Source organism: Apiospora marii (assembly GCF_038362585.1).
Source record: "Apiospora marii strain CBS 49790 chromosome Unknown utg000009l_segment0_segment0, whole genome shotgun sequence".
In the NCBI taxonomy this organism is placed as follows: domain Eukaryota; kingdom Fungi; phylum Ascomycota; class Sordariomycetes; order Amphisphaeriales; family Apiosporaceae; genus Apiospora; species Apiospora marii.
In genome coordinates, this window is record NW_027117381.1 from 2,779,006 (window position 1) to 2,806,409 (window position 27,404).

Sequence of the window (27,404 nt, forward strand, 5' to 3'; positions counted from 1 at the left end):
ATTTTAAGACTCTGCTACAAGCAAGTGCTGCTGTATCCGAAAGCGGGACACAGCACACGCTCAAATCGATGTTATACACATATACTTGGAGTCCTGACCTGTTAGTGGTATTATGATGATGCATGACATATATACACGGGCTATGGATTCAAGCTTGGTCATGTTCAGTTTGGTCTGGTCAGTCGTATGAGATCAGATGACTTGAGCGTCACTGAGACTGATCCAGCGCTTGTTATCAATGTTTTGGAGTCATCATGGCCGTATTTTGCAGGTTGAGGCCAGCCCTTGGTACGGGTGAAGAGGTAATATGCTTAACGGATTTAAAGCATACTCTCTTCAAGGTTATCGCCTTTAGAGTTATGTTGGTTTAGTCTAAATTGCTCCCGCGAACAGCCCACATGCGCTGGTCAGTGGTCACTGTTCCAGAAGGAGGGAAGGCCATTTCCATGCGAACAGGGATATCTGCTTCAATGCTGTTTCATCTCCGCCGTGCGGGGCCCATGACGCACAGGGGTCCAGAGTATCGTAACTTGCCAGCGCAGCAACAAACAACACATCATCTTCTGCTTCAGTCATTCACAGTCAAAAGATCGCTTCTCGTTGACCATCTTACACATTCCAGCAACAAAAGAAAACGCCAGTACACATCACCCTTATATTCAATCAAAATGTCCTATTCCGGTGGAGACAACGGTGGTGAGAGACGCCAAGGTGAGTTACAGCAGCAGCAGCAGCAGCAGCAGCGGCAGGCAAAACCCCCGCATTGCCTAGTCCTTCCGGCACCCCCTTAAAATCACACGGCAAACACGGCACAGACAAGCCCTTCAGAGAACGGACTACTGACACTTGGCAACGCGCCCGGCTTACACAGATATCGGCGGAAACAGTATGTACCTACCTTATCTTTTCGAGACAGGAACTCCCGACCGGAACCAGTAGCCAAGTAGGTAGTCAAGAAATTTTCCAACTAACGCGCGGGGGGGATACCCCAACCTTTTTGGCGTAGTGACACACGGAGGCTCCTACCCCGCCGGCGGCTACGGCGCCGATGATGACGACTTCTCCGGCGCCGCCGAGCACGCGACCCGGGGCGCCGGCGAGTCGACCGACCCGAGTCTCTTTTCCACCCTGCTCGGCGCTCTGAAGCAGAAGAGGCAGAGCTTGGCCGACCAAGAGGTCGACGAAGACGGTACGTCAGTCCGGTGGTGCCCCCATCCGAAAAGAGAGAGAATGTGGAGATGAAGAATACCTACCTACCGGTTTTATTGAGGAACCTCTCGTTCTAACCATGTAAATCTTCCTAAACAGACGCGGTAAAGCAACACAAGAAGCACTACAAGGGCGACGATGATGGATGCGGAGCCGACGAGGCCAACGACCAGAGCTTGGGTGCGGCTGCGGCCATGCAGGCGCTGAAGATGTTCACGGGCGGCGCCAGTGACAACTCGCAGGTAAGCAATCACTACCCACCCACATACTTTACATGTCCCATTCTTGGGAGAACGTGAATCATTGAAAACGCATGTACTTACTCCGTGCGCAGCAAGGTAACAGCCAGAGCGCCTTCATCGGCACGGCCATGGCCGAAGCTAGCAAGGTACGCATTGCCTACCCCTTTTCCTACAGATTTCCTCAGTCGTTCTTTACGGGTGTGAGGTTATTAGGAAACGAACTGACAATCTCCTGATACAGCTGTTCGACCAGAAGGCCTCGCAGGGCAAGGTCTCGGGCGACGCCAGCAAGGAGTCTACCATCATGCAGGCCGGCGAGCTGGCCCTCAAGATGTACATGAAGAGCAAGGGCGGAGACGCCGGCGGCTCGTCCGGCGGCAGCGGTCTGCTGTCCCTGGCGTCCAAGTTCATGTAGGCTGGGCCTTGTCGTGTACTTGCTCTCACTCACTCACTCTCTCAGTGAGGTGAGTGATGATGATGACTGAGTAGGGGGTTGCATTAAATAGTACCCCCACCAGATAGACTGTTCATGATCGGAATAAAGCCATGGCTCAATTATTTGTGTTTGTCGCCCAGGAACCTACCCTCGTCGCCTCCAGCTTGGATGACATCGTGTATACCGACCCAGCTTCATCTTTACAGCTACTCTACTGCATGGTGAAATCTGTGAGCTGCCTACGTTTACCACACAACATGCCTGCAACATGGGTCCACAAGCTCGCATTTCCGAGGGGTTAAGCCTCGTGGACCAATTCGTAAAATTGCATGAACCCTCAGGAAATTTCAACTTTTAAGAAGTGAAGAAAAGAAGAAAAATAACGTACGATCAGGTCGGACCACAACCTATAGATGTGGTTTGGCGTGCCATTCAGCCCCCTCAGCCCTGCCTGCACCCGTCAGCACTAGACATAATCGAGTTAAAGTAAGTATTATTTATAGAAACCTGGCAGACTGCCCCCCCTACAGCTTGGTTCGAAGCCGTCAGCACTATAAGAGAGGCTCATGCCTAAGTTACACACCGTTTGTGAAGCTATAGAAAATAATGCCCTTTGATCTTTTCTAGCAAGGCGCATATAATTAATGTATTCCATTCAGCAGCGGCGGCTTTCTGTGGCAGACTCCCTACTCGAGGGAGTCGAGATACCAGATGCACGACCCCTTGAGACCAAGCCCAGGTCGCCGACCCCGGCTCAGTCGTATTACTACGCCGTAGTTACGACGCTGTTGGTCCTGATCCCGTCCATCGGACTCGTCATATGGGCCACCCGGGCCGGCTCCGTCATCAGCCACAACTACGGGCTCGACTCCCAGCCGTTGGGGGGCCGACTGAGCCTGGTCCAAGCCAAAGCCATCGATTTCGTCTGCAGCGCGCTGATCGCCCCCTTAATACTGGTCGCCGTGAACTGGTACTGGTTCTCCGTCACCCGCGTCACGGTCCTGAACGACGGCTCCACCAGGGCGATGCCGCTCGCCGCCCTCGTCGAGGCCAGCCACACCGACACCGGCTCCTACAGCCCCGTCAAGCTTACGAGCCTGGTGCGGAGCGGCCGGCCCAAGATGGTCCTGCTCGGCCTGCTGGTCTTCCTGTCGGCCGTGGCGCAGACGTGCTTCAGCAACGTGATCGCGTACGAGGCCCATTCCGTCAGCGACGTCGAGTCCGCCCCGGTCCCCCTGAGCGCGCTCGTGACGGGGCTGCCGTCGTTCATCGGGTCGGGGGACAGCGAGGCCGCGCAGGACCGGTCCATGCACATATACAATTTCACGCAAGCCCAGCGCGTCAGCTTCATGAGCCAGGCCACCTCCATGCTTTCCGACATTGCCTTTGCCGGTTCGGCTGGGAAGCTCGGCAGCGACGGCACGTACGTCGGCATGAATGCGACGAAAGCCTCGTTGGACCGGCTGTCGCCCAACATTACTGGGCTCGAAGGCGTGCCGGCGTACCGGATCTCGATACACTGCAACGCTGCGCCAAACGACCACGTTGGCGTCACCAAGTTTACTTACAACCAGGTCACGGCTTCCACCCTTGTCGACGACAAGGACATATTTCAGGCCTGGTACGCGGGTCAGGTAGATGCGGTGACCAACGAGTGGGCCGACTTGGAAAGCTGGCTTGCCTTCAACTACAACTACAACGAGACCTACTTTTTTCACATGATGCGCTTCAATCAGTCCAACCATACCGAATCCTCCCCCTATGGTACAATTACCTACGCTGCCCAAAACATGACCCAGTTCGGGTACCAGGGCACGAAAGGAATCATGAGCAGCTGGGGCTTCCGGTGCAATCTTCAGCGCGAGTTTGGCGTTACGAAGTTGAGCCGGGATCGCGATTTGAGCTGGCGGCGGGAGGATATATCCTGGACCGGGAAACAGGAACCCATGGACTGGCTGCTCGGAGACTGGCAATTGGCCTTGAACTACCGATCCCCAGCCTCGATGGGTGGCCAGCCCGGACTCGGCCCGGCCCTGGCGGAGACAGCCGTGCAGATAGATCCCGAGACTCATGGGTATAGCGGCAACTGCAGCGTTCGCATATGCCTGGACTACCGCGAGAGCATCTCGAACCTGCTGTACGCGGCTGGCGAGATCGAGCGCCTGGCCTACGAGACCCGCAACACCAACGCGAGCATCAGCCTCGGAAAAAGCGCTGCCACCCATGCCGTGAGAGCGACCATCACGCGCGACGCCTACCGGATGACCTACGTCCCCCTGCTCCTGTTATGCGGGCTCCTCAGCGCCTTCATGGCCGCGCTGATCCCTTTTGGCCTCCTGGTGCACGGCCGACGGACCAACAGCGTGAGGACCTGGAGAGAGGTCAACACTCTCCAGTTGATGGCGGATACCGTCACGGGTCTGCGCGATGAATATCTTGTTGAGCAGATGAAGGCGGCTGGACCGAATGGCTCCGGCAAGCTGGCGCGGACCGCCAAGGTCAAGTACGAAGTACTCGGCGGTCAAGAGGTATCGCTGAAATTGGTGGACGACTCAAGCAAAGACCGGCACATCTTGGTTTCTGGCGAGGATACTGAGGTCGAGTCACGACAGTAGCTCGGATGCGTAGTAAAGCCAGACCTCGAGAGATACTAAGTAGCATATGCATTGATAAGAAATGTACATGTCCCCAACTCATGTGTATTGGAAGACCTTCATCGTCGATTTTGGTGAGCTAACAAATTCCACGAATGAGAGACCGACCAGCCGAGTCGCTGCTGCCTTGCCCATTACAAAAGGTAACAACATCACAACCAATCAACTTCCACATACCAAGTAGACTTGACGTCACTCCAACTCGTATGCGTTACATCTGATGGTTGTAGGACTAGCAGTGTCAGCTCTCCGAAGACGGATGCTGCTATATACCTATCCATTCTCTAAGGGTAAGATTCTGGACGAAGACCAACTGCCGAGGAATATGTATCATGTACAAAGCACCACCATTACCACCACAACTGCCATTCACCACCACCACGATGCCCACAAGGCCAGCCCCCCTCATCATATTCCCCTCTGAGCTACTGCCATCACTTGCCAACACTGCTGGTACCGCCGAGCAGCCGACAACGCCAGCAGCACTGTTGTTGACCCGCATCGCCCAGGAGAAAACCTACAGCTTTTACGGCCCTTTTGACGCCGCCAGCCTTTCCGCGTCCGCGGCGGCGTTCATAGCCTCCAACTCGGACAGCGACGCCATCCCTCTCGCCACCATCCTCAGCCGCTTCCTCGACCACGCCCAGCAGGACTGCATTGCCGAGGCCGCGCTCCCGGACCGGCCCCAGATAGCCCAGGCCTGCTGGCTCACCGTGCGCATGTTCAAGCCCTCGAGGGAGTACGAGGTACCGCGCTGGCACCGCGACGGGCGTATGTTTGCGTGCTCTTGCTCCTACTTGGGCTCAGAGGACGAGGAGGAACTCCAGCCATCCATTCAGGGGGCACGACGACAGCAACCGCATTCCAAGTATGCCGTCACGCTGCTGGGCCCCGCGACGCGCGTCTTGGTTCCCAGCGGGGTGGTAGACGAAGCCCTCGCCGCCGACGTGCAGAACCGCGGGGGGCTCGACGATGAGTCGAGATCGAGGGTAGAGCTCGCCGAGGCAACGAAAGGGTGCGAGGAGTACACGGTGCAGCGCGGGCAGGTGATCCGGTTCTCGTGGGGTCAGGACGACTCGCCCGTGCATTCGGAGCCGGACTTTGCGGGCGAGGACCGCGTCTTTGTCAGCGTGCTGTTTGGGGGCGAAGAGGAGATTCGGGGTATGTGTCGGTTTAGGCGGGTGTCGTTTGGCGTGGTGGAGGTACGTGGCTGAGGGAATAAACAGAGGTTCGGTGAGGGGGGTTGTGCTGACTCTGTCTAGAAGTGTTGAGATGACCCGAAAGTGAACAGCCTTTGGATATGGAGGGTGCTTTCCGAGGAAATGGTTCAACACAATGAAATTGAGGGGTTGATGTCTTGAGCTGGAGGCTGCATGATGGTCTCGACCGGAATACTGTGTAATGTCGAATATTTCTGATATCTAGGGAGTGGCTAAATGACGAGTGTCGACGGCGCGTGTTGACTTCAGGGCAATTCTACTCGGGCTATCAACACACAGTACTGTTTCTCGAGAAGAAGTTCGATCCAGTATTTCGTGCATTTTGGCAGCATACATTTGCACTTACAAGATCATTCATAAGCATCAAAATATCAACAAAAATTTCATGCAAGTACGAGCACATTATTCACAAAGATACTTAGAAGTTGCAGAAATTTCCCTATATTTCCATTGAATGAATCGTCGCCGAGACTAGCTCGGCCGACTGAATGTGTACGAGCGCACGAAATCTGTGCAATCATGAGAAGTATGTACTGTCCGATCTGTGTGTACTACCAGAACGCCAAATCCCCTTTATGTGCAATGACAAGCCGATGCCATGCAATGAACCGTTTCCTCAAAAAAGCAAATGTGGGTATCTTTTTTCCCCTTCTCTCAAATGAAACGCCTTCCGGTATGCCTCCCTAAGGCCCCTTAGCCTGTTCCGTTCCATTGTCGTGCCAAATCATTGTCGTGATGCCTTCCGGGCTTTGCCAAGTGGTAAAAGAAGATCCCTAGGCTTTCCCCGGTGACCAATCGTCGCCTAACTCTATTCGTGCAGCGTGTATCTCGTGGAATATGAACATAGAAAGTGAAGAAGAAGTACTGCTGGAAAATAGTACAGTGTAGGTGAAAGGTAGGCGCGAGGTGCCTTTACTGGGCCCCGGCATCCCTTCGGGCCTTGCCAGTAGCGCGGACCTTCAGGAATGGCGTGACGGAAGCGACAGGCACATTGCTTGTCGGTGCAGCGGCAGAGCTTCCGGCCCTAACGGAAGTCTGAAGTGTCGAGGCGGTGGAGGAGCTTGTCTGTTGGTTGTTGTTACCGGCCGTGACCGTCTGGTACTGAGTAACCGTAGTAGGGGCGGCCGTAACAGTAACAGTCTTGATGCCATTGGCGCCGCCGGTAGGAGAAGGAAGGTAAGACCCGTTGCCAGTGGGGATTGGGGCAGGAGCGACGGGGCCATTGCCACCGCCGGCGGTAGGGCCAGTGTAAGGAGGGGGGAGAGGCAGTACCAGAGAGCGTCGAAGCCTCAATCAGGTTGTTGACTTGAGATGCGATACCCATTTTCCCGGCATTGCCCTTGACTTGCTGCTTGGCAAACTTGATACCGTGCTTGGCAGAACTGGTCTTAGCAGAGGCGGGCCCAAGCTGGATCTCGATACAGCTGGTGTACAGCTCGGGGACGGTGCCAACCTCACCAGGCTTGAGGGGCCAGTCCCACACCCAGTAAAGGGTATACGTGCCGGATTGGGGCAAGTCCTGGGGCAGCTGCACATCCGACTGGCAGGAGAGCTCCTGAAGCCCATACTTGCCCTTGCGCTCCATGGCGATGGGGAATTTGGGTGCATCTGCGCCTCTGTCCTGGAAGCATTGGCCGTCATCATAGTAGTGAGTTGCCAGAAGCCTGCCCTTCTTGTTGCCTCCACTTTGGTCGACGTTCCACTTCTGAACATCGAGGAGCTTGTCGCCAGCATGTTGCGTCATGGTACCGTAGACATGGGTGAGACCACCGCGGTAAGGACGCGGGGTGAGGTCGGGCTGTGTTGTGTGACCGTTCTCTTGGTACATCAGAGCGACAAAATCGCCAGCTGCAGCTTGAAGAGGACCGTAACTGGAGTTGAGGTAGTCACCCTGCGTGAACTGACGGCAAACAGGAGGGTTCGTCTCAGGGTTAAGAATCTTGTTCTGCACGTCAACGTCTGCGAAGCTGGCATCGCGAGGCTTGTAGCCAAGAGCGTAGCCGGGGTTGGGGGCAAACGAGCCATCCGAATTCATTCGGAAGACTTCCTCGATCCAAGAGTGGCCAATGGCAACTCGAACCAAGGTGAGCATCACCAGAACTTGAGTTAAACTGAAGTAAGACATATTGACAGTGTCGGTTGAGACCAGCTCAAGTCTTGTCGAAGTATTGTTTCAGTTGTTGTAAGTTGAAGGAAATTCTTGCCTGCGAGAAGAAAAGAAGAGTACCAGAGTCGAAGTATCGAGAAAAGAAGAACCGAGGAGATGGAATAACCTCGACGATTCTGTCAAAGGTCGAAGTCGTGCCCAAAATAAATATCGGGTGCTGAGGTGTGTTTTGTGTTGGTGTTGACCACTTTTCGTTGAGAATGCTTTGTTTATGTGTTCCAAGGATGTTTTCCTTGTCCTTGTTTTGATGGTATTGTTTTTCTTTGAGATCGAAAGAGAGAAGAATAGAACAATCGAGGGAATGCAACAACTTGTTGTGTGCAAACCAGAATTAAGTAAAAAATGACGCCCAGCGGAATAACACGCACAGCGTTCAAAGTCAGGCCAAGCTGAGTCACGAAGAGAAATAGGTGAAGAGATCCTTTGTTCGACTACAGCATCTTTGAGGGAAGTGGCGGGACAAAGGCCGTGCTGGCGAACAACGTGAGCGGGTGGTCTAGTCGTGAGGACAAGGTGAGGGTCGGGTGAAGGAGGCCGTGGACTGTCGAGGTCTAGATGGGCTGGCAGGCGACCGTTGCACACAAAGACGGGAGGTTTGGTTTGGTGCCGGGAAGCTGTGGCAGATGAGGAAGAAGGTGAGGGAGATGTTTCTTTGTTTCGGCGCCCGATGAGATCTTTCTACTCATATGCCCGCACGATACGATCGATATGAATCTAGCCCTGTCAATAAGACTGATGGCCATTCGGTATTACAGTGTTGTATTTTTGTACGTGAGGAGCCCTACCTACCAAAGCTGGGCGGAGATGACTCTGTTTGTGGCCCCTCTTTACGATTTACACGCGCAGGAGCTGTCGATTCCTACCCAATAATCTCGAGGCGGGGACTCAGGTTCAACTCCCAGGTCAAACGCCCAAGATGAAGACGGGTGTATGTACATTAGGTTATGGAGCTTATGGAACTTATTTAGCCACATTTCTCAGATCATGGGCCTCGAGCAGCCGCCGTCCGAGACCATATCCTGGCGGCGGGAAGAAAAAGGAACATTGGCAAAGTGAGAAGAACTGTCAGAGAAGTGATGGTGTGGGACAGCCCCTGCCGGGGTTGCAATAGGATATCGGACGACGATGGAGGCGACTGGACGAGATTGTTTCTAGCCTCTTTTTGCTGGGGAACCGACTGGCGGGGCTTGTCCAGGGTTGATAGAGATTCATGCGGCTGCAGAGGGACGAATCGCCTCAAGCTTCCGGTGGCTGCTACACAATTTGACAGTTCAGCATTAAGAGACTCGAGCTTGTCGAGGTCGTCGGTCGTCGTTACGCTGGGGGCTCCGCTCAGTGGAGCTGAGACTTGTGGGCGGCGGCAACGCGAGACGGGGGAGGACGAACAGGGCCCAAAGGTCGATCCCGTCCCTCATCCCATCAAAACCGACTACGGGCGGCTCCCAACGCTTGATTAGGCTAGAGCGTGTCATCTGCAAGGGCATAATGCGATCTAAACAAGTCTTGTGAAGCACGGGGCAGCTGGCGGCGTTCGAGAATATGCAGGTAACCACATGGGCAACCAAACAGGAAGGTACCGTGCCAGCCAGATTGGTAGGGTGTGGTACCTCGAATCCAGCTCAAGCTCCAAAAACTGCAAGAGCTCCCCTTCGCTTAACCGCCACACACTCACAAAGGAGGCTCTTTTCATCCCGCCCACTTACCCCACTTTGATGTTTCTCCCTTGCACCTTCTTCCCCTTCCGACGCCTGCCATCCAGTCAATGCAGGCTTGTATTTATTCGCCGTGACGCCCCCGGAAGGGACTTGCTACTGGCCGAGTGGTATTGAATGGCTGTAGCATCAACGACTCTGCGGCAGCTAGCCAGTTCTTGAGACCATTTAATTTACTTCCAGTCCCAATTGCCAGAGCTTGTCGTTTGACCGTCGTGCTATTCTAGGCGGTAGACCGACGATACCTTATCATACCGGCTGTTGTATTACCTCTTGAAATCTGCACATACCCGTTTTACTTTTTCTTTTTTCTTTTTCATTTTTGCGCCGGCGACCGCCCGAATCTACCTCGGTACACCACAACCTAAGAAATGAATTAGCCGCAGTGCAGCAGATCTGATTGTCCACAGACGGTTGCTCTTCTCTGGTTGGCTCTGTTGGCGCCGTCTTGGCGGAGCAAGCGAACTTCCCGGCATTTCCATTCTACCTCTTTCTCTGCTAGTCTTGCTATTCCTGATCTTCTCCTGCCTGGATTTGCAGAAGCTCCATATTGTATCTTTGCCGCTGCGATGCATCTATAGTTAGTACATTAAATCAGGAGTCGGTCTGGCCACCCATACATGTGGGATTCGTACGAGACATATTGGCGCGCCGCACTTCTTGTCTAGCGGCCGTGGACTGTGGAGCCGTTCCCTCAGCATGGAAAAAGAGCGCAGATCATCCCACGATCTGCTTGCCTGTACAGTATCTGCATTACCCGGTAAGAGCAAATGCCAAAAGGAGAGAGGGTCAAAAAGACGAAGCAGCCACTCTGCCGTGGTCTGCCGGGGACACGATTACGCTTCCCCTAGTGGTAGCTCCATCAGCTGAGGCTTTCTATGCAGTTACTTGCTTCTTACATATGTTGGGTTCATCCCATGAAGCGGCGACCCTTGAGGTTTCTGACCCCCCTGGCTGTTGTCTTGGCTTTTGCAGTGCCACAGAAACGAATGTTTCCTCCTTTATTCGCCGGGGCTCACAAGCGGGCCAATGACAAATGAGTCTCTATTTGTAAGGGTTGCATACATAATGAATTATTCGACGATGAAAAGGGATAGAGGCGACTTCTCTACTGCTAGGATAGCTCTTGACCCGGCTCATCGGTTGCACTAAAGTGACTACAGTAGTTGGTCCATTTACGAACAATAACTGACTTTTCAGACTTGTGGTCGCTGATGAGCAAAATCACTGCCGAGGCTGGAGGCGATGGCCAAAGGAAATCCCATAATCACATTACACAGTCTGCCTCACTTTCAGTGATGCGATAGTATTACCGTATTGGGAAATCCGGATCCCACTTGTCGGTGTTGCACCCAATGTTATCGCAGAGTGGAGTCCTCGGCCTGAGTGGCCGTGGGTTCTTCGTCTGATGTTGGCTGCTGCACTCCTTGTTTCACGCATGCCTAGCAGCTGGAAAAACTTTCCCCAGATTGAAGAGAAAATAATCATCCGGTGTCTCCATTTCACATTGTTGATCTCGGCGTGGATCTTCGAGGACAAATGTCCGATTGATTCCATGGAGACAGGCACGCCATACATACATAGAGATGAACCAGTTGGTATCGATTCCTGGGCGCGCAATGACGCGAGCAGAATCGAGTGACGGTCTGGTAGCGCCTAGGTCGATCGTGTCTTTGTCTCCTTCCCTCGGCGCGCGGTTCTCGCTTCTCGGCGCCTACAGTCGCAGTGGTGACGGACCGAAAAGCGCAATACGACATGTCAAATAGGTGACATTGGTCATTTGTCATGTGCTGCCACCCCTGTCCAACGTAACCTTATCCGGCGTGAAACCAGAAACGAAAAGACTTGAGACGATTTGCGTGGGGCGCTGGGATTGATACGAACAACGTCCACCTGAGCCAAAGCTTGTTGGACTAAAAAACAGAGAAAAGGACGATTTGCACAAGGGATTCCACTCTGGCGCCAATTGTTTCGTAGATCCTCCAGAATGGGTAACACCAGGAGTGGTACAATGGTCATTGTGTCTCTTATTAGCTGACTTTGGTCCCCATCCATCTGCTATTGTACATGGTAGTGGTAATCGAACCGCGTAAGGGATGATGGATTCGGTGGCCATCCAGGACGGACCCCTCTCTGCTCTGCACACCCTGTGGCGGGTTAATCGGAAGTTTTCCTGGCGATTGCGACATGGAAGCGCTACCATGAAGCAAGCCATCCAGGATTTCCTCCAGCCAACTGCCGCCGACGGCAAGGCACCCACTCCCCGGGCCACTTTCGAAGTCAAGATGTACATCTTACACACTTACACCTCGCAGCAAACTTCTGCTTGATGTTTCCCTCTCTTCTCTCCTCGCAGGACCTTGCAAGAAGCGGGTACCTGGGCGTCATATCTGAACGGACAAGGGTCGCACATCTGCTTGCCTGTCTTTTTTTTCCAACGCAGGTTTGCCCATCCGCGTTCGTTCACTCGTGACGAGAAAACCCACCGGGCTCCTCCTTAATCGACACAAGCGAAGAGACACCGGACTCGACTGGGAATTTTCTAGCGAATCCACGACGTTCTCCGGGGAGTAACCGAGGAAGCCATCCAATCCCAAGAGAGAAGAGGAGAGGCAGACGAAGCTGAAGGCCGGAGAAGGCCGGAACAACGGCCCGAAACGATGCAAACCGTCCAGGTCATGAGGTGAGGACCATGCTATGTCTAGATATTCAGTTGCGGAGTCGCACTACAAAGTTGATATGTGCCATGGTATGGTCACAAGCTACGTCTGCATAGTGAAGGAAGAAGCTCGGGTAGCGAAACGCACCGAGGGATGATGCCGATTGTCGGACAAACAAATGATCATGCTGGAGGATCTAGGCTTGCTACGGCTTGCATGCGGGAATGCATCGTGCATGGCACAGCCGAACATGCAGTCAGCTTCTTAATCAACTAAGCGGGCGTCACATTATATCACAGTTCCTTGCTAAATGATTGAGAGATATCTAATCTCTCAAGCAAACCCCAAACGAGAAATAGACGAGCAAAGAGGGGTTCATGCTCATAGTGGTGTTGGTCGGCGCTTAAGTCAGAGAAAATGGCATCATGGGGTGGGTCAATGGCCTTGGAATGCACGGTGAGATGCAGTCTGCTGTTCAAGCTTGGTTGATTAATCATAAGGTAACATACTCGTATATAGCGCCAAGAACAATCGCCTGGCTCCTTTTTTTCTAGTATCCAGAAGAGACAGAGAGTGTACGACAGAGAAGACGTGAGTAGAAAAGAGAGGATTTTGCCCGAGAACCAAATGCTTGTCTGCCACCCCTGAAGCCCCCCTAATAATAAACCCGCACATTCTTCTTTCCCGGTAGCCCACACCACTACACCGGAAAAAAAAGGCCACCTTTTTGCCCGGAACGGAAGGAATAGACAGAAGTAAACTAACATACACACACACGCCCCCCACCCATTCCGCCTGTATAGTTTTCGACCCCAACTCCAGCATCGCCTTCCTTCACCTAGGTCTGGCTAGCAAACAAAACGCTCCCCGGGATTAACCACATACCCCAATATCCATGTAAACGTACACTAGTCGTAGTCGTAGTCGCGGTAGTAGAGAAAGAACATGCCCCCCCTTCCCGCCCTGTGTCCCAAAGAAGTAGCAATAAGGCAGATGAACGAGAGGAAGAAGAAGAGAGTTCCAAAATAGATCAAAGGTAGCATCATGACCTGATGTCGTTTAGCTCCCCCCGGGAGGCGTATCCAAAGAACCCCCACGTATTTCCCATTCCAATTGACGCCATCCGTTCGCCGGTAAAATCCGCAAAGAAGTCAGATGATCGAATATTCCTTCCTCTTTCTCTCTGACCCGGGGCTGTTGTTGCTCAGCCCCTCTCTCCATGAATGCGTGCAGATGCCGTAGTGTGCCAATCCCGCCCAATCCCTTCGAACTCCCAATCGAGAAAAGTATTCGTACACCTGGGAAACCTACATCCTCACACCTCCGAAGCCGCTCGCTCGCTTATGCAGTACGCCAAGGGCTTCCTTCTCCTCGGTGTCTCCTCGCTTCCTGTTTGCTTGCGTGCGTGCGTGCCTGCCATCCTGCTTCGCATGTCGCGGCGAGGCCATGGACAAGGAGGGTGTAGCCGCTGGGCGAACTTCAACGCCATTGGGCAACGACAGACCACCATAGTGCATGTATAGCCATGGTTCTAACCACTGGGACGGATGGATGGATGCCGGGGTGTGGATCGAGAAATATGTGCTTCCGAAGACAGGTAGCTGGCTGAGCTAGCTGAGTCTGGGCTGAGAGCGCTATCCCAGCATCTATGACATGAACGGGGGCAGCGGTGCGTTCTGATGATGATGGTGGTCCCCATCCTCGATCATGGCGGCAGCGGCGGCGGCCGGCCGGTGTACTAGCTTCCTGCGCATAGACGCATGCATGGCATAGCCATTGGTGTCATCCTCGTCGTACTTATTGCTGTTGTTGTTGTTGCCGCCGAAGCCGACACTGTGGCTGCTCCGGCCGCTGCAGCTGCTACTTCCGTCATCGTCTAGGTCGCGCGTGCGCTTGCGGCCCCTAGTAGTGGAAGTATTGGTATCTTGCTGGTCGAAGGACGCGTAGAGATCGTGAGACTGATGTTGGCTCTGCTGCTGTTGCCCCTCGTCCTTGATCGTGACTGAGAACGAGTGATTGTATTGCTGTTCGTCGTCTTGTTGCGTCTCTAGCTGTTGCCCGAGATGCTCTTCGTCCCACAGGCTACCGGTGGTGGTGCCAGTACTGCTCCCTATCGACATGGACCTCCCGATCTCGTCTGTGAGACTTTGTTGTTGTTGTTGTTGTTGTTGCGGGATTGCCCACGACCGTTGTTGGTCGTGGCTAGTAGATCCGGGTACCGTCGCCCAGGCGTCCGGCACAGCCAAGCCCCCTTGTTGCGTGGTCGAACCTTGCGCGGCCCACAACGTGTCTTTGCCGCCTTCGTGCCAGGGTGTGCCATCGCGGGACTGCGGGTGACTTGCTGCCGCGTTCCATGCCTGGCTTTCCATGGACGCCATATCATCAGCGCTCATCGACCAGCCGCCAAGGCCATTGTGGTGCTGGCTACCGTCAAACGACGCCGAGGCCCAGTGCGGCGCATCGAGACCCTGCAACGAGTCTCCTGCCGTGACGCTCGCCGATGCGGGCCAGGAGTCATCAAACGAGGTGCTTGCGGGAACGCCAAGACCAGACAGAAACGAGTCGGTCGCCGGATCGGCTGCTCCGCCGGCACCTGTAGAGCCGTCCGACGTCGCGAAGTTTAGGTGTAGCTGTAGGCTATCGGTGCTCGTGATAGTGGCGGTGTCAAAGCAGCTGCTCGGAGCGGGGTAGCTGTTGGAAGGGAGGCAGGCAGTTGGCGGCGGTGTGGCCAGGCCGTTCGAGAAGCCATCGAGCATGTTGAGGTTGGCCAAGTGTGCGTGCTGCTGCTGCTGCTGACTCGGGAGGGCGAGGCCCGACACGTCGTAGGAAGAGCCAAAGTTCTCATGCATCACGGCCCCAAGATGGTGCTGGTAGCCCGGGTCCGGCGACATGATGCTGTCCCTGGAGACATTGGGAGTGCCAGGCAGGTAAGCCCTCTGCTGGTGGTACTGGGACATGGGGTCCAGCTTGGACAGGAACCGCCAGGTCGTGCCCGCCGCCACCTTGGACGGCTCCTTGGACTGCTTGCTCTTGGTCTCCTCGACCTTGGCGCGGACGTTGGAGAAGGTCCAGAGCACCACGGAGCGGCGGGTCCAGTTGGGATCCCTTGAGCCGTCATTGGGCGCCGACCAGATCTCCTGGTACATGGCAATCTGCTCCAGCATATCGAACGGAGTAGGGAGTTTCGAGCCCTTGCCGCCGGCGCCACCTTCCCTCTTGGCTTTCGACTCGCTGCCCCTCTCCATCTTTTCTCGCTGTTTCCTCTCCCGGTCTGCCGAGACATATTTGGCAAGCCGACAAAAGGTATTAGCCCAGCTCGTAGCCGGGAAGTCGACCTCGATCGTGTCACGAGCGTTGCCGCGACGAGAAGGACGACACGTGTCGGTGTGGTCCCAGAAGGGAGGCTCTGATGCGTCGAGGTACAGCTCCCGGGGCTTGACGACACAAGTCGAGGAACGCCATATGTGGTTGGCAAGCTCCGGTCGGCTGATATGGAACTCGACTCTCCCATCCAGGTTGGTACCCACAGGGAACTGGCTCGTGCCGTGTAGGTCCAGCACGACCTCCATGTGGATGATGTCGCAGGGACCCATGACGCAGCGCGCCGTTTGCTCATGCGAGGGGTGCGTGTCATCGAGGGCGGCCGTGAGCTTGTCTCGTAGTTCTGGGAACCGATGGTCCCACTTGGACGAGATATCCCGGACGGAACTGGACTCGGTCTGGGTCAGAGACTCGGTGTACTCGTGCAGCAGGTAAGTCCGGGGCTCATCCCGACCGCCGCGGTGTACATCACGCTTGGTGTTCTTGTTGCTGTTCTTTTCCAGGTGAGGGAAGTCGCCTTGGGACTCGAGCCGGGTGCCGTCAGGGGCATAGGCATCGGCATTCAAGCACTTGCCATCCGCAGTGAAGGCTTTTCTGCAGTCCTCGCTCATGGTAATTTCCGAGTGAGATGTGTAGATGTGGCAAGTTTTCGGCCGTAAGAAAACTTCCGAGTCGGCTGCGAGGAGACGGGCAAAGTACGAGTAGTTCGGCCGCTCTTCTGGCAAACGCCCCTCTGCCAGTGCAATAAGGACGCGGTTGTTCTTGAATGACTTGGTCTCGCCTTCTTCTTCCTTAAGGGGTCTCCGGTCCTCGTCTTTCTCGTCGTTCTTCCGAGGGAAGAAGAAATGGACTGTAAAGACGGATGCCATCAGTCAGTTGTGTACTGTAAAAGGGCAGGGCAGTCCGAGCTATCTGCAGGGTGTGGGTGGGTGTTACTTACAGACGGGAAGTGTCGTGAAGAACCCCTTCAATACCTGGATGTGACTTGAAACCTGCTTTCTCGTGCGGTACTTCGGGTGAGCCGCCGGGCGGCCATTACCCTTCTCACGGTCCTTGCCCACGGGAACTATCTCCCCGGGGCTTGGTGGGAAGAGAACCCAGTGGCATATCCACAAATATTCGCTGATTAACATATTACGGCCATACAGGGTGCCCTTTGAGCTGTACTTCTGCCTGCCCATTATCGGTACAAGGAGGATTGCTTGTGTCCGCGTCAGCACATTGACCAAGCACTCATGCTCCCCCTTACTTGAGGTACGATTATGCAGAGGACTCACCGTCGAGAAACGCATCTTCGAGATACATCGGCCACTTTGGGTCGTCACCTTCTCTTTCTTTTTGAGCCACTTTGGTCCGATAGTCGTGGAAGTGCTTCCACGCGTAGATGGGGTTTCGGCCACCTCTTGAGTGAGCCATTGACGAGTCCCGCAGTGATACATCTCGATGAAACGACCGCCTAGCCCGCAAGCTAGTCCCGTACGCCGAAGTGACAGACTGTGTTGGAAGTATAGGAGGTGTCGGGATGTGTTGGACTGGAGGCGAGAGAGCCAACGGGCCCTGATGGCACAAAGCCAGAGCAGAAATGTTCTGCGGCTGAGCGTTGCCTGTGGATTCGCCGAGGGGGGTCCTTGATGGCTGGATTACTTCGTGATGGTTGTCAAATGCGTAGTCACCACTAGGCGAATACCTTTGAGGGGGGAGGGCCTGTCTTCGGTGCTCCATTATGGGCTTTGTTGTAGGTCGAGCACCTGAAGAGGAGAAGAATGCTTCATGAAAGAACTGAGAATCCAGACGAATGCCTCGAGACGGGTCAAGAACGCTGGGAAACAGGACCAGATATGTAGAAAGGAATGGCAGTGGCAAAGATGTCACTAATTGTTATGAACCAAGTCGGTCCCCCGAGCATATCTCAGGCATGGAGGAAGAAGGCCACCCGACTTATAAGAGGTCTGAACTGTACAGTAGGTGACTTAACTCGGTCTTCCCTATGTACTTAGGCTATCGAGAAAAATAGCAATTATTGCTGCTAACAAACACACACCCTAGCGACCCCACACACAGGAGTTATCAAGGGAGTCTTGAGGAAAGCTCCGAATAGTACACGCGCCACCACACGATGAAGAGACCAAGTAACTCTTGGGGGGGAACTGTCCCGGTTGGCACGTAACAAGACCAGGATGGACACCAGCGAGAAGAGACAACAACAGTCTTACCCAAGAATGCTCAATTTTTGACGATACCGACAGCCAGTGCGAACTCGGTCCGGCAAGAGACAAATCGTTATACTGGCGGCGGAGCGGAATGCTGGTTTGATGATGTACACATACAGTTGAGCAAGTGTCTGGGACTTTGGTACATAGGTACTCAAAGTAGACACAGATACTCGAGCGAGCGAGGGGGCGATGGGATGCGACCCGCACGAGGGGCCACCCCTTGCCAATTCCGTTATTCTGGTTCAAGGAACTGCATCCGATTAAAACCCCCTGCACAAGGGATAAATACGCAATGGACCATGCCCCTACCAAGGTAAAAGAGCGTGGCCATGCCCTTGCCGACTCGACAAAATTAGCCCAGCGATGCATAAGTATAGACACACTTGCTTCAGACTTCGCCGTCCTCGTCCTCGCCCTCGAGTGTGATCTTCTTCCGGTCCTGCCCGGTGAGCTGCTGCAAACGGACCTTGTTCACCTGGCCCGCCACCTTCTTCTGCATCTTTTCTATTTCCATTTCGGGATCAATAGTATCAGCTTCGGCGTATTGAATCACCAGTCTTCTCCCCAATAAATGGGTGTCCTGCAGCGCGGCGACTGCATTCTGTGCTTCGCTTGGACTTGTGAACTCGACGAAAGCGTACCCACGTGATCGTGAGTTCATGTTCTTGGGCAGGCGAACTGCCCGCAGTTGGCCATAGCTCGAGAAGAGTGACCTCATGTCCTTCTTCGTTGCTTGGAAAGGGACATTCTTGATCAGTACTTTGCTGTGTTGGTTTGCCAATTTCTTAGCATTGTCAGCTCGTCGCTGCTCCTCGGCAGCGTCGTGGCCCCGATGCGACAGGCGCACTTGGAGCTTGTGACCTTGCAGTTCGTAGCCATCCATAGACTTCTGTGCAGCCTCGGCAGCCTCTTTGGTGGTCATCTCTATGAAGCCGAAGCCCATGCTCAGGACTCCCCTCGTAGCATCGGTCTTCGTCTTGACATTGGCCGATCTGAAACCGTCCAACTTGCCAAAACATTCCACCAAGTCTGGTGTCCTGGTGGAAAAGTTGAGGCCTTTGATAAACAAAGTGCTGGTTTCAGGCTCAGGGTTTTCAGTACGATCAAGCAACTCCGAGGCGGAGAGTTTCTCCTTGTTCGCTTCACCACTGGCCTTATCAGACTGTTGTTGCTCGGTGAACAGCACCTTCGGGCCCTTCTCTAGGAACAATATGGAGTCTTTGAGTCTACGATACGCGAGCTTCGCGAACGCCTGCTTACCCTCATTTGCATGCGCAAATTGTACAATAGCGATAGTACCAGTAGGAGGCATCAATACCTTCAGAACCTGGCCATGCTGCTCAAAGAGTTCCCGGAGCTCCTGCGGAGACGTTCCATAGGCAAAACCCTTGACCAGGATCACCGTGTCGCCTCTCTGGGTTGACTTGAAGCTGTTCAAATCAATGCCCTGAGAGAGGAAGTAAGCCTTGGTATCATTAATTGTCGATGCCTCGGCCAACGCTTGCTTCACGCCCGCATCTGCACTTGTAGGATCTAGGAGTTCGGACTTGGAGACACCAAGACGATCAGCAACCGAAGTATTGACCGCATCCTGGCTCATGTATAGAGTGGACCAGTTGAACTTGGATGTGGATGCTTGAGCTTTCTTCCGGATCTTGGCCTGTGTCTTGAGCGGCAGCTTTGACAGAGCAAACTCGTCCAGGTTGTGATCGCGCTTGCGTGAAGCAGGGAGTACATGGAGAAGTCTTCCCTGAAACGTAGCCCCATCAATGGCCTGGAACGCCGCCACAGCAGACTCAGACTCTGCAAATGAGACAAAGGCCATACCCTTGTTGTTTGCAGAGGAACGAGCTGTTGGAATGTGGACCTGATAGATATCTGACGTTAGCAGGAATGAATAGTAGCCAACGGCAGTGCGAATATATCAATACGACATTATGCGATCAGACTCCAATGCATCTACTAAAATACTGGCTCCGGAATATCATCATATACCCATTAGGTATAAGCTGTCCCTATCAGAGGTTCATCATGCGAATTGTGGTGTTTTCCACCCAAAGAAAAAGAGAAAAAAAAAAATCGGGATGTTCTCACCTCTTCGATCCCCCCAAAAGGTTCCAAGTACGCCTTCAACTCGTCCTCAGTTGCAGTATATGCGATATTCCTCAAGAAAAGGCGCCGTGATTCACGTATTGTTTGCAAGGTATCCTTTGCGCTGGATACCTGAGGCTCCGGTATGGGTTCCGGTTCTCCATCACGTTCGGTAGAGGGTTGTGCGATAGCAGCGGCTGGTTCCGGCTGCAGCTTTTGTGGTTCTTGACGCATGGGTTGTGATGGAGCCAAGAGCTCTGGGCTGATGTCGTCATCATCAACCAGATCAAGCAAACGATTGGTCCTGTTCCTCAGCCATTCGTCGTCAGTAGCGGGGGCAGTAGTCGCAGCGGGATCGTTGGACTCGTCGACCTCCATTTGTTGCACGACACTGTCGTCAGTAACAGGAGCAGGCGCATTGTCTGTGGACGTCTCCTTGGCCATGGGAGGCTGGGTGGGTATTGATGCTGCTTGGTCTGTTTGGCGTGACACTCGCTTGGCCGGCCTTTCTGGAACAGCTTCGTACTCATCGTCGGATGCGCCACCATCGATCTTGGGTTGATCAACGGTAGTTGGAGTGTTGATGGTCAGGCCATCCACATCCATGCCGTGCACCAAGTTCGCCGAGTTCTTCGCATGCTGCATGACATTGAGATACTCTTGAAACTTGGGGTTCGACTCATCCACTACATCTCGTTTTCGTTTCTTCTCATTAGTTTGTGAATCCTGCTCACTGCCTGGCTCCGGCACAGGCTTGTTTGATACAGCAGTTGGGTGTGTGGTATTGTAGCTGTTGTGCTTGGTCTTGACGAGGGAGGGATCGGATACGGGTTTCGCAAGCTCGACCGAGATCTTACTCATCCGTATGAAGGACTTGTTGAATAGCTTGACAGCCTGTCTTGCCTCTTCGGGGGATGCATATCCTACAAAGCCAAGTCGACGATTGGGTATTATCTTGATATCTGTGATTTGGCCTCTGGAGAAATGCTTGCGGAAGTCGGACTCATTGATGGTTGGGGGCAGCCCCCTCACAAAGACGCGAGAAACGTCCATGATAGTAGCAAAGAAAATAAAAACCTCTTCTCTCCTCTCTACTCGAAGCTCTTGGTCCAGCTGAAACTTAGAGTAGGAGACTGGGAAGAGAATGAGAGAGAGGACAGGAAAATTACATTTAACCCATTGGGGGAAGACTTGCGATGCATTGAAGTCCTTGTAGCGCTTTTCTGGAGATGAAAAAAAAATGTTATTGGTCCTATCAGCACGTGCTTTCGCTTATCTGGAATGGGTCCCGTCAAACGGCTGCCCCTCCAAAAGCTCAACCGTAACCAGCTTAGATGATCGGCATTGGTCAGTGTGCCAGGCAAGGCTGGAGCGAAAGGGCCTACCACCAGGCTCGCATAACTCTCCAAGTTATCCAATACCAATATATGTAATTATATATAAAATGTTATTAATGATATGATAATCCAAATGAAGGACAAAAGTCGCGGTGGCTTGCATGGTTCTTTTCAACTTATTTCCCGACCGTTATTGCCTTTGTTGACGATTGGCCATGTTGGCCGTTTCCGTGGTGAAATTGGCTACCCCGGGCCTTGTCAAATGCTGCTCACCGCCTGCCAGTTCGAGTTGCACTTGAAGCTGAGCTTCCAGACAAACCCCTGTTGTCTCGGTAGGTTCTGGATTAGAAACAACCGCCTTGTCTGTGATGATCTCGGGCGCAAGCGCTTTGACAAGCTAAACAACTATTGTGACTTAGTGAAGCGGTCAACACAACACGATTGCCGTTCCTCAGCAGCTGAAGGCCTTCATGCGACACCCACGATCTGACAATATCCTTCGGTTCCCCCTCTCAAGATAGTGTTTACCATTCCGTCCCCATCCACTCTCTGAAACCAAATCGCCGTCGCGATACTTCTGTGAGTGCCAACCCAGCCTGATCTGCAGTCGACTGATTCTGCCCAAAGTTTTTCAAGATTTACCACTAACCTTTCGTGGCTTTTCCATAGGGCAGGCATTGCATCCGATACAACTCCGTCGTCTCTACCCGAAATCGCGAATATGTCCGACGAGAAGATGTCGCCTCCTCCCGCTGGGAGCCGCGACAAGCTCGAAGGTTGGTGCTCCTCCCTTTGTTACCTCGGCAGCCGTTCAAGAGAAGTGACTGACCATCAGAGCAGCAACGATCAAGTCCGCAGACATGGTGGGTCGCACGAATCGAGCAAACAAAGTTGCTTCACTTTCTTGGGTTTGTGCTGATGTCAATATAGACGGATGACATGCAAGCGGAGGCTATCGATGTCGGTACGTCAACAAATCGGACTCATATGCCTCTTCTACTGTATTGTATGCTAACGACGATTGTTTGCAGCCCAGGAAGCCATGGGCAAGTTCACCATCGAGAAGGACATTGCCCAGCACATCAAGCGAACCGTATGATTGCCATCTCGAACCATCGTTTCCCCGACCCAGCTAACATCGAAGTAGTTCGACGACCGCAAAGGACCGACGTGGCACTGCATTGTCGGACGCAACTTTGGAAGCTACGTTACTCATGGTTCGTTGATGGTCTCGTGCAATCCACCTTCTTGCCATGCTAATTGTACAACAGAGACGAAGCACTTCATCTATTTCTATCTTGGCCATTGCGCCATCCTTCTCTTCAAGACGCAGTAGACCAGAATCTTGGGAAAGGACTGCTCGCGCGATGTCATTCGGGCCAAATGGAGTTCAGGTTGGCGACGCTCAGGTGCGTTATTACAGGGAACGCTACAACGAACGAGTATTCAGTATTTCGCAGTATTTTGCAACAACTGAATACAGCTCACTGAGCAAACGATTGCGGCGGATTGGGCGGTAATGTAATCGCGTTCTTCTCAGGGGTCAATGGAAGAAAATTGCCTGATTATACGGTCATGTACTGCGTGAAACGTACGTGCAACTCTACACTGCTGGTGGTCAAAAAGGAGATGGAAGGAGATGGTCTAGATGGTCTAGATGGTCGGAAGATCACCCAAGGGAGCTCCGTGAAATACTGCCTTATCTGGGAGATCTACGACTGTCTCCGACATCATTTGCCCAGATCTGAAACCAGTCGCCTAGTAGCCCAGATCCGTGAAAGTGCTGCTCGTTTCGTCCGAGGGATGGGTGATTGCCATCAACCCGGGGTTTTGTCTGATATGATAACCTGGGTGAACTCCTATCTGGTGGCAGAGAGAGATATTACCGATATTAGAAGCAAGGATTTGTCTCGCCGCCACAATAGTGTAATCCAGGTAATTCTAATTGGCCTGGCCCGCCATGTCTTTCCAGGGTTCGCTAGCATATGTTTCAGATGTGAAAGAAGTTATCGGTAATAACTTAAAATACCTAGAGATTTCACCATCACGTCAACATGCCTTTCCAACCGAGCGCTTTTTCAGAAGACTCCTCATCAATCTAATTGACGATCAGCATTGGAACAGTCTCTCGGCATGATCCCTGCAGAACTAGGAACGGGAAACTTGCCCCCGCCAGCCCGCTTGATCCTCTTTCCAGCTTCTTTGCTGCAAAACGGCAGACAGGTACGAGAAACTACGTGTAGAGCCAAATAGATTAATAACGAGTATGATCAGCAACCCCACCACCCCGCCCCTACATATGATTTTGTTGTTAGCCGTATTAAAGATGCGATTGCCATCACGATCGAGGTTGCGCCTGTCTCGAGATGCTGATGCAATTGCTCGCTCTCTCTTACAGTCCGGCTCTTCTGGTTCGGAAATAGGCAACTGTTAGACAGCCATCCGCCATCTGGTAGTCGTTAGGGTTGTTGCAGTTTGAGACGTCGCTTTGCCCCTTTGGGGGGTCGATTTCCTGGGCGATCTCCCCAGTTTGACTCGAACAGACGACGAGTACAGAATAGCCCGGAAACGCCAGGAACCCTAATATGTAGCGGTCAAGTTTAAATTCGGATGGACGGCGTTGAGGTTCGTGCAGGATCAATATTCAATGCTAGTTGTACTGTTGTGGCATATTCCACGGTAAATTGCATGTGTGCATATCATATCAACATCGGCCCTGTTGAGGTGTTCTGGTGGCAGGTGGTAGGTGGTAATTCTTGGCCATCGCGGGGTGTCTTGTCCAAAATAGCAATCATTCCAGTTTCGTTCTTTGGGTCGCCACCAGCAGCGCCTCTTCCTCCATTTCAACCTCGGACTGGCAGTCCGTTGCAGCCTGACCTGCCAAAATGCCTCCTCCCTCCGACCTGCTCGTCTTCATGCAACTTGAAAATGTAGTCCAGACCCACACCACATGCACCATCTACAACATGCATCGACGAGGTAGATACATTGCCGACGGAGCTCGCTCTCTCTCTGGGCGGCTTGGTCCGCCCAATGACGGCCAGATGCAGAAACCACGCACTTCGCACGCGCACACACACTCTCTCAGCCGGTCTCTTTGTCGTCACATAATGTGGATAATGGCCATGCTTAATATATGGCTTCTCAATCGTAGTCGCGTACAAACGGACAACATCGGGCACAGTCGGATCATGGAGGGCGCTAGGTATTGTCGCTCTCCCGCCCGCACCGGAGTCTAGAGCCCATGCCTCCGGATCCAGATAGGTGCGTCTTACATGGCATACAAGCAGCAGCATGGAGGGGTCTGTGAGGTACATACGACTTGTCCGAGTCAGACGCAGTGTCGGGGTCCCCTTCGCACGTACTTTGAAGTCACCTTCACACAGCAACTGTAGCCGCCGCCCATGCTAGCGTGGACCACCGGTCCCAAATAGGCTGGCCGGAGCACGATCGCTTGCTCGTCTGTGTGAGAGTGTGAGTGTATCTGCTACTCGCCAAATCGATCGACTGTCTGGTACCACAACGTACATGGTTGCTACTGCTACAGCTACGACTACTTACCGCTCGCATAGAGATTTTTAGTTGCCCTGGAAGGAAAGAAGAAAATGAACACCGGCGTGGAAAACGGTTGTGCTCCGATTAGATCCTGCTTGGGCTCAGAGGAGGAAGCCTATATCCCATGACTAACTTACCAACACACCTGTGTATATGTGTGTGATGTGGTAGGACATATGGGCCGTACATCATATTGCAACACTTGACCAGGGGTTGGCTGCGTTCTATTCGGCCGTCTCCTGCAAGATCAGTCGTACAACGTGCGCCCTACCAACAGTTCCGTGGTTCGTATCGGGCTTCCATTTCCGTCAGGTCACCAAGTCAGCACCAGACTCGATTACGTTGGTTGTGGCGTACGTAAGTAGGTAAGTATGCCCTACATGAGCATGAGGTACGCATGTTTGTACGTGGAAGGCACCTTGCGAGCGTCGCCGAAGTGGTCGCAGATACATGGATACCATACGCGATAGTAAGACATCAGAGAAAACATGGCAGAGGCGGCAATCTGACTTATTCTCCATGCCGGGTTAGAACATCTGATTGTTACCGGGGATGCACTTTTGCTTCATTTCAAGACAACGGCTGTCCATCCCGCCCCTAAACTGCAGCCCATCATCCATCACAGCCAACATAGTAGGTAGTAGATACGGATACCTAGTATGCATCTATCTCCTCCTGTACCACTTATTAATGGCCATCAATGTGTGTGGGACCTTTTTCGGTATGGGTCCGTTGTCGCCATGGCACCTGCACCATCCACGTTGTCTGGCCGTCCGTCAAGAGGTTCATGTGCTTATCCCATTCAGGTTCACAGCACGCCGCGAAGTAAGGGGACTTTGCCTGCCCCCACGGCACCGGCGGCGGATCTACTCTGCAGAGCAGTTCGCGAGCGAGAGCCCATTAGGTACGGATCCATGCAGAGGGAATCAATCAATCGTATCATCCAGCTACAGCACCTACCGATATTCTACCTGCTTACTGCCCACCCTACCCGTTCTGCGGAGATGCATGCATCAGCTCGGGGTCTTTGGTTGCGAGTGGCCGAAAGTGCATATCCTGTCCGCTTAATTTGTTTTCCCTGCTCTTGTTACAAGCAGAGCATGGAATTGAATTGAATTGAATTCAGCAACATCAATACAGACTTCGAGGCAAGCGCGCGTTCGGCGGAGGCTTAGGTACGCACGGCTACGGCACCCCCTTCAGTGTACGAGTGATACATTAGGTATCCGTGATGAAGGCGGGGCAGCGAGACCTCGTCTTCCCAGGTTTGTCATGGGTCGTTGAATGGACGGTAGGCAGTACGGTTTCCAACGTGGCGCATCCACTAACGATCCTAGGCAATAGGTTAGGGTGCTGTGTCGGTCCCAGCCATCAGGTACGCTGTCGATACATCCGCCCATCCACTACTGTCCAAGTCGGGGATCGGTCGCGTCTTATTTTTATTTTATTTAGTAACACCATTCGAGAAGCGCCTCAGGAAGCGTCATCGCCGCGAGAAGCTGCTCACCTTCACCTTTGCCAGTCGGGCCTTTGAGGCTTTCAAAGCGCTTCAAGTCAGCTCATGTCCAGGTAAACATCGTGCAACACATTCGGATGGTTTGCGCCTACGAGAGACGGCCACCGGCTGGTGACCTCGTTAGGGCGGGCTTTCCTCACCTGATCTCGCAGGAGGTTGAGAGACATTTGACCGTCTTGGGGCGGGCCGTTGCCCGTACAATGCGCATTTTAGTGATGAGCGCAGGGCCGTTTAGTATGCCCGATAGATTCACTAGCTAATCGCCGAGCCGTTGTATCTCTTGCCTGTCAGGGAACTCCAGAAAACGACGAGTAAAACATTTCTATTACCCTCATTTGAGACACTAATAAGAGAGTACTTTACTATCCATTCGTCGGCCGCTGGCCGCTACATAACCCGAATTCCTAGTGATACAGTGCATTTCTGGGTGCACATTATACGTAGCACAATAACAGCCTTTCAGGGGCTGACCGGAAGAAGCCCAGGTTCCTGCTCCCACAAAACCTTGAGTTGTTGGACATGAAGCAATGTTGAACCCAAAGGATCCCGTCAACTCATTCATCTCCTTTGCTGTGTCGGCCGGGGATGACTGGGCTTATCCATCCATACCTGCCTGGGTAAGTGGAGGGAGAGAGAGAAGACCCTGTCTGGCCAATCAACACTGGGAGATGAGATCCTGCGTGTGCTGGACCGGGCCATGAGAAGTTCTTCATCAGATAATGTGACGACCCTGCTCTACCTCGAGGCCATCATTCTTTTTTCGCTGCAACCGCTTGCAACATATTAATCTGCCGACAGTGCTAACAAGGCCTATCAACAAGTGATCTATCGACGAGTCCCCTGGTATTGCTATGTTAGTGAAGGTTTGACTCGTTTCGTTGTACGGCAAGCCTCTTGTCCCGTGGATTCTCTTACACTGTAATCAAGTGCCAGGGTTCAAAGATGTTTCAGGCACATCGTTGGTTGACATAATTTATGATTAAGTTATGCCTGGTCCTGGCTTTGCACTATATCCACCAATCACGATTCCACTTTTACGTGCCCGGAGAACGGTCACGAATCGATGATTGG

General features: G+C 53.1%; 8 protein-coding genes across 8 annotated transcripts; 4 read left to right on the forward strand and 4 right to left on the reverse strand.

The window, feature by feature from the left end:
- Nucleotides 1-668: 668 nt before the first annotated feature.
- PG985_012422 (uncharacterized protein) lies at nucleotides 669-1,866 on the forward strand (the record flags this gene model as incomplete). The annotated part of the gene is made up of 5 exons (XM_066832188.1): nucleotides 669-711; nucleotides 1,019-1,189; nucleotides 1,309-1,451; nucleotides 1,544-1,597; nucleotides 1,693-1,866. The coding sequence occupies 5 exons, from the start codon at nucleotides 669-671 to the stop codon at nucleotides 1,864-1,866; spliced, it is 585 nt and encodes a 194-aa protein (XP_066680238.1).
- A 968-nt stretch (nucleotides 1,867-2,834) lies between these two features.
- On the reverse strand, nucleotides 2,835-4,112 carry PG985_012423 (uncharacterized protein; the record flags this gene model as incomplete). The annotated part of the gene is made up of 1 exon (XM_066832189.1): nucleotides 2,835-4,112. The coding sequence occupies one exon, from the start codon at nucleotides 4,110-4,112 to the stop codon at nucleotides 2,835-2,837; it is 1,278 nt and encodes a 425-aa protein (XP_066680239.1).
- An 812-nt stretch (nucleotides 4,113-4,924) lies between these two features.
- Nucleotides 4,925-5,755, forward strand: PG985_012424 (uncharacterized protein; the record flags this gene model as incomplete). The annotated part of the gene is made up of 1 exon (XM_066832190.1): nucleotides 4,925-5,755. One exon carries the CDS (start codon nucleotides 4,925-4,927, stop codon nucleotides 5,753-5,755), a length of 831 nt encoding a protein of 276 aa, XP_066680240.1.
- A 1,084-nt stretch (nucleotides 5,756-6,839) lies between these two features.
- PG985_012425 (uncharacterized protein) lies at nucleotides 6,840-7,886 on the reverse strand (the record flags this gene model as incomplete). Its single annotated transcript, XM_066832191.1, has 1 exon — nucleotides 6,840-7,886. One exon carries the CDS (start codon nucleotides 7,884-7,886, stop codon nucleotides 6,840-6,842), a length of 1,047 nt encoding a protein of 348 aa, XP_066680241.1.
- Nucleotides 7,887-13,946: 6,060 nt separating this feature from the next.
- Nucleotides 13,947-17,343, reverse strand: PG985_012426 (Conidiophore development regulator abaA; the record flags this gene model as incomplete). Its single annotated transcript, XM_066832192.1, has 3 exons — nucleotides 13,947-16,471; nucleotides 16,562-16,822; nucleotides 16,899-17,343. 3 exons carry the CDS (start codon nucleotides 17,341-17,343, stop codon nucleotides 13,947-13,949), a joined length of 3,231 nt encoding a protein of 1,076 aa, XP_066680242.1.
- Nucleotides 17,344-18,222: 879 nt separating this feature from the next.
- On the reverse strand, nucleotides 18,223-20,978 carry PG985_012427 (uncharacterized protein; the record flags this gene model as incomplete). The annotated part of the gene is made up of 2 exons (XM_066832193.1): nucleotides 18,223-19,701; nucleotides 19,929-20,978. 2 exons carry the CDS (start codon nucleotides 20,976-20,978, stop codon nucleotides 18,223-18,225), a joined length of 2,529 nt encoding a protein of 842 aa, XP_066680243.1.
- Nucleotides 20,979-22,201: 1,223 nt separating this feature from the next.
- Nucleotides 22,202-22,598, forward strand: PG985_012428 (dynein light chain LC8-type; the record flags this gene model as incomplete). The annotated part of the gene is made up of 4 exons (XM_066832194.1): nucleotides 22,202-22,226; nucleotides 22,294-22,355; nucleotides 22,410-22,479; nucleotides 22,534-22,598. 4 exons carry the CDS (start codon nucleotides 22,202-22,204, stop codon nucleotides 22,596-22,598), a joined length of 222 nt encoding a protein of 73 aa, XP_066680244.1.
- A 2,959-nt stretch (nucleotides 22,599-25,557) lies between these two features.
- PG985_012429 (uncharacterized protein) lies at nucleotides 25,558-26,448 on the forward strand (the record flags this gene model as incomplete). Its single annotated transcript, XM_066832195.1, has 3 exons — nucleotides 25,558-25,721; nucleotides 25,958-25,992; nucleotides 26,270-26,448. 3 exons carry the CDS (start codon nucleotides 25,558-25,560, stop codon nucleotides 26,446-26,448), a joined length of 378 nt encoding a protein of 125 aa, XP_066680245.1.
- Between the last annotated feature and the right edge of the window lie 956 nt (nucleotides 26,449-27,404).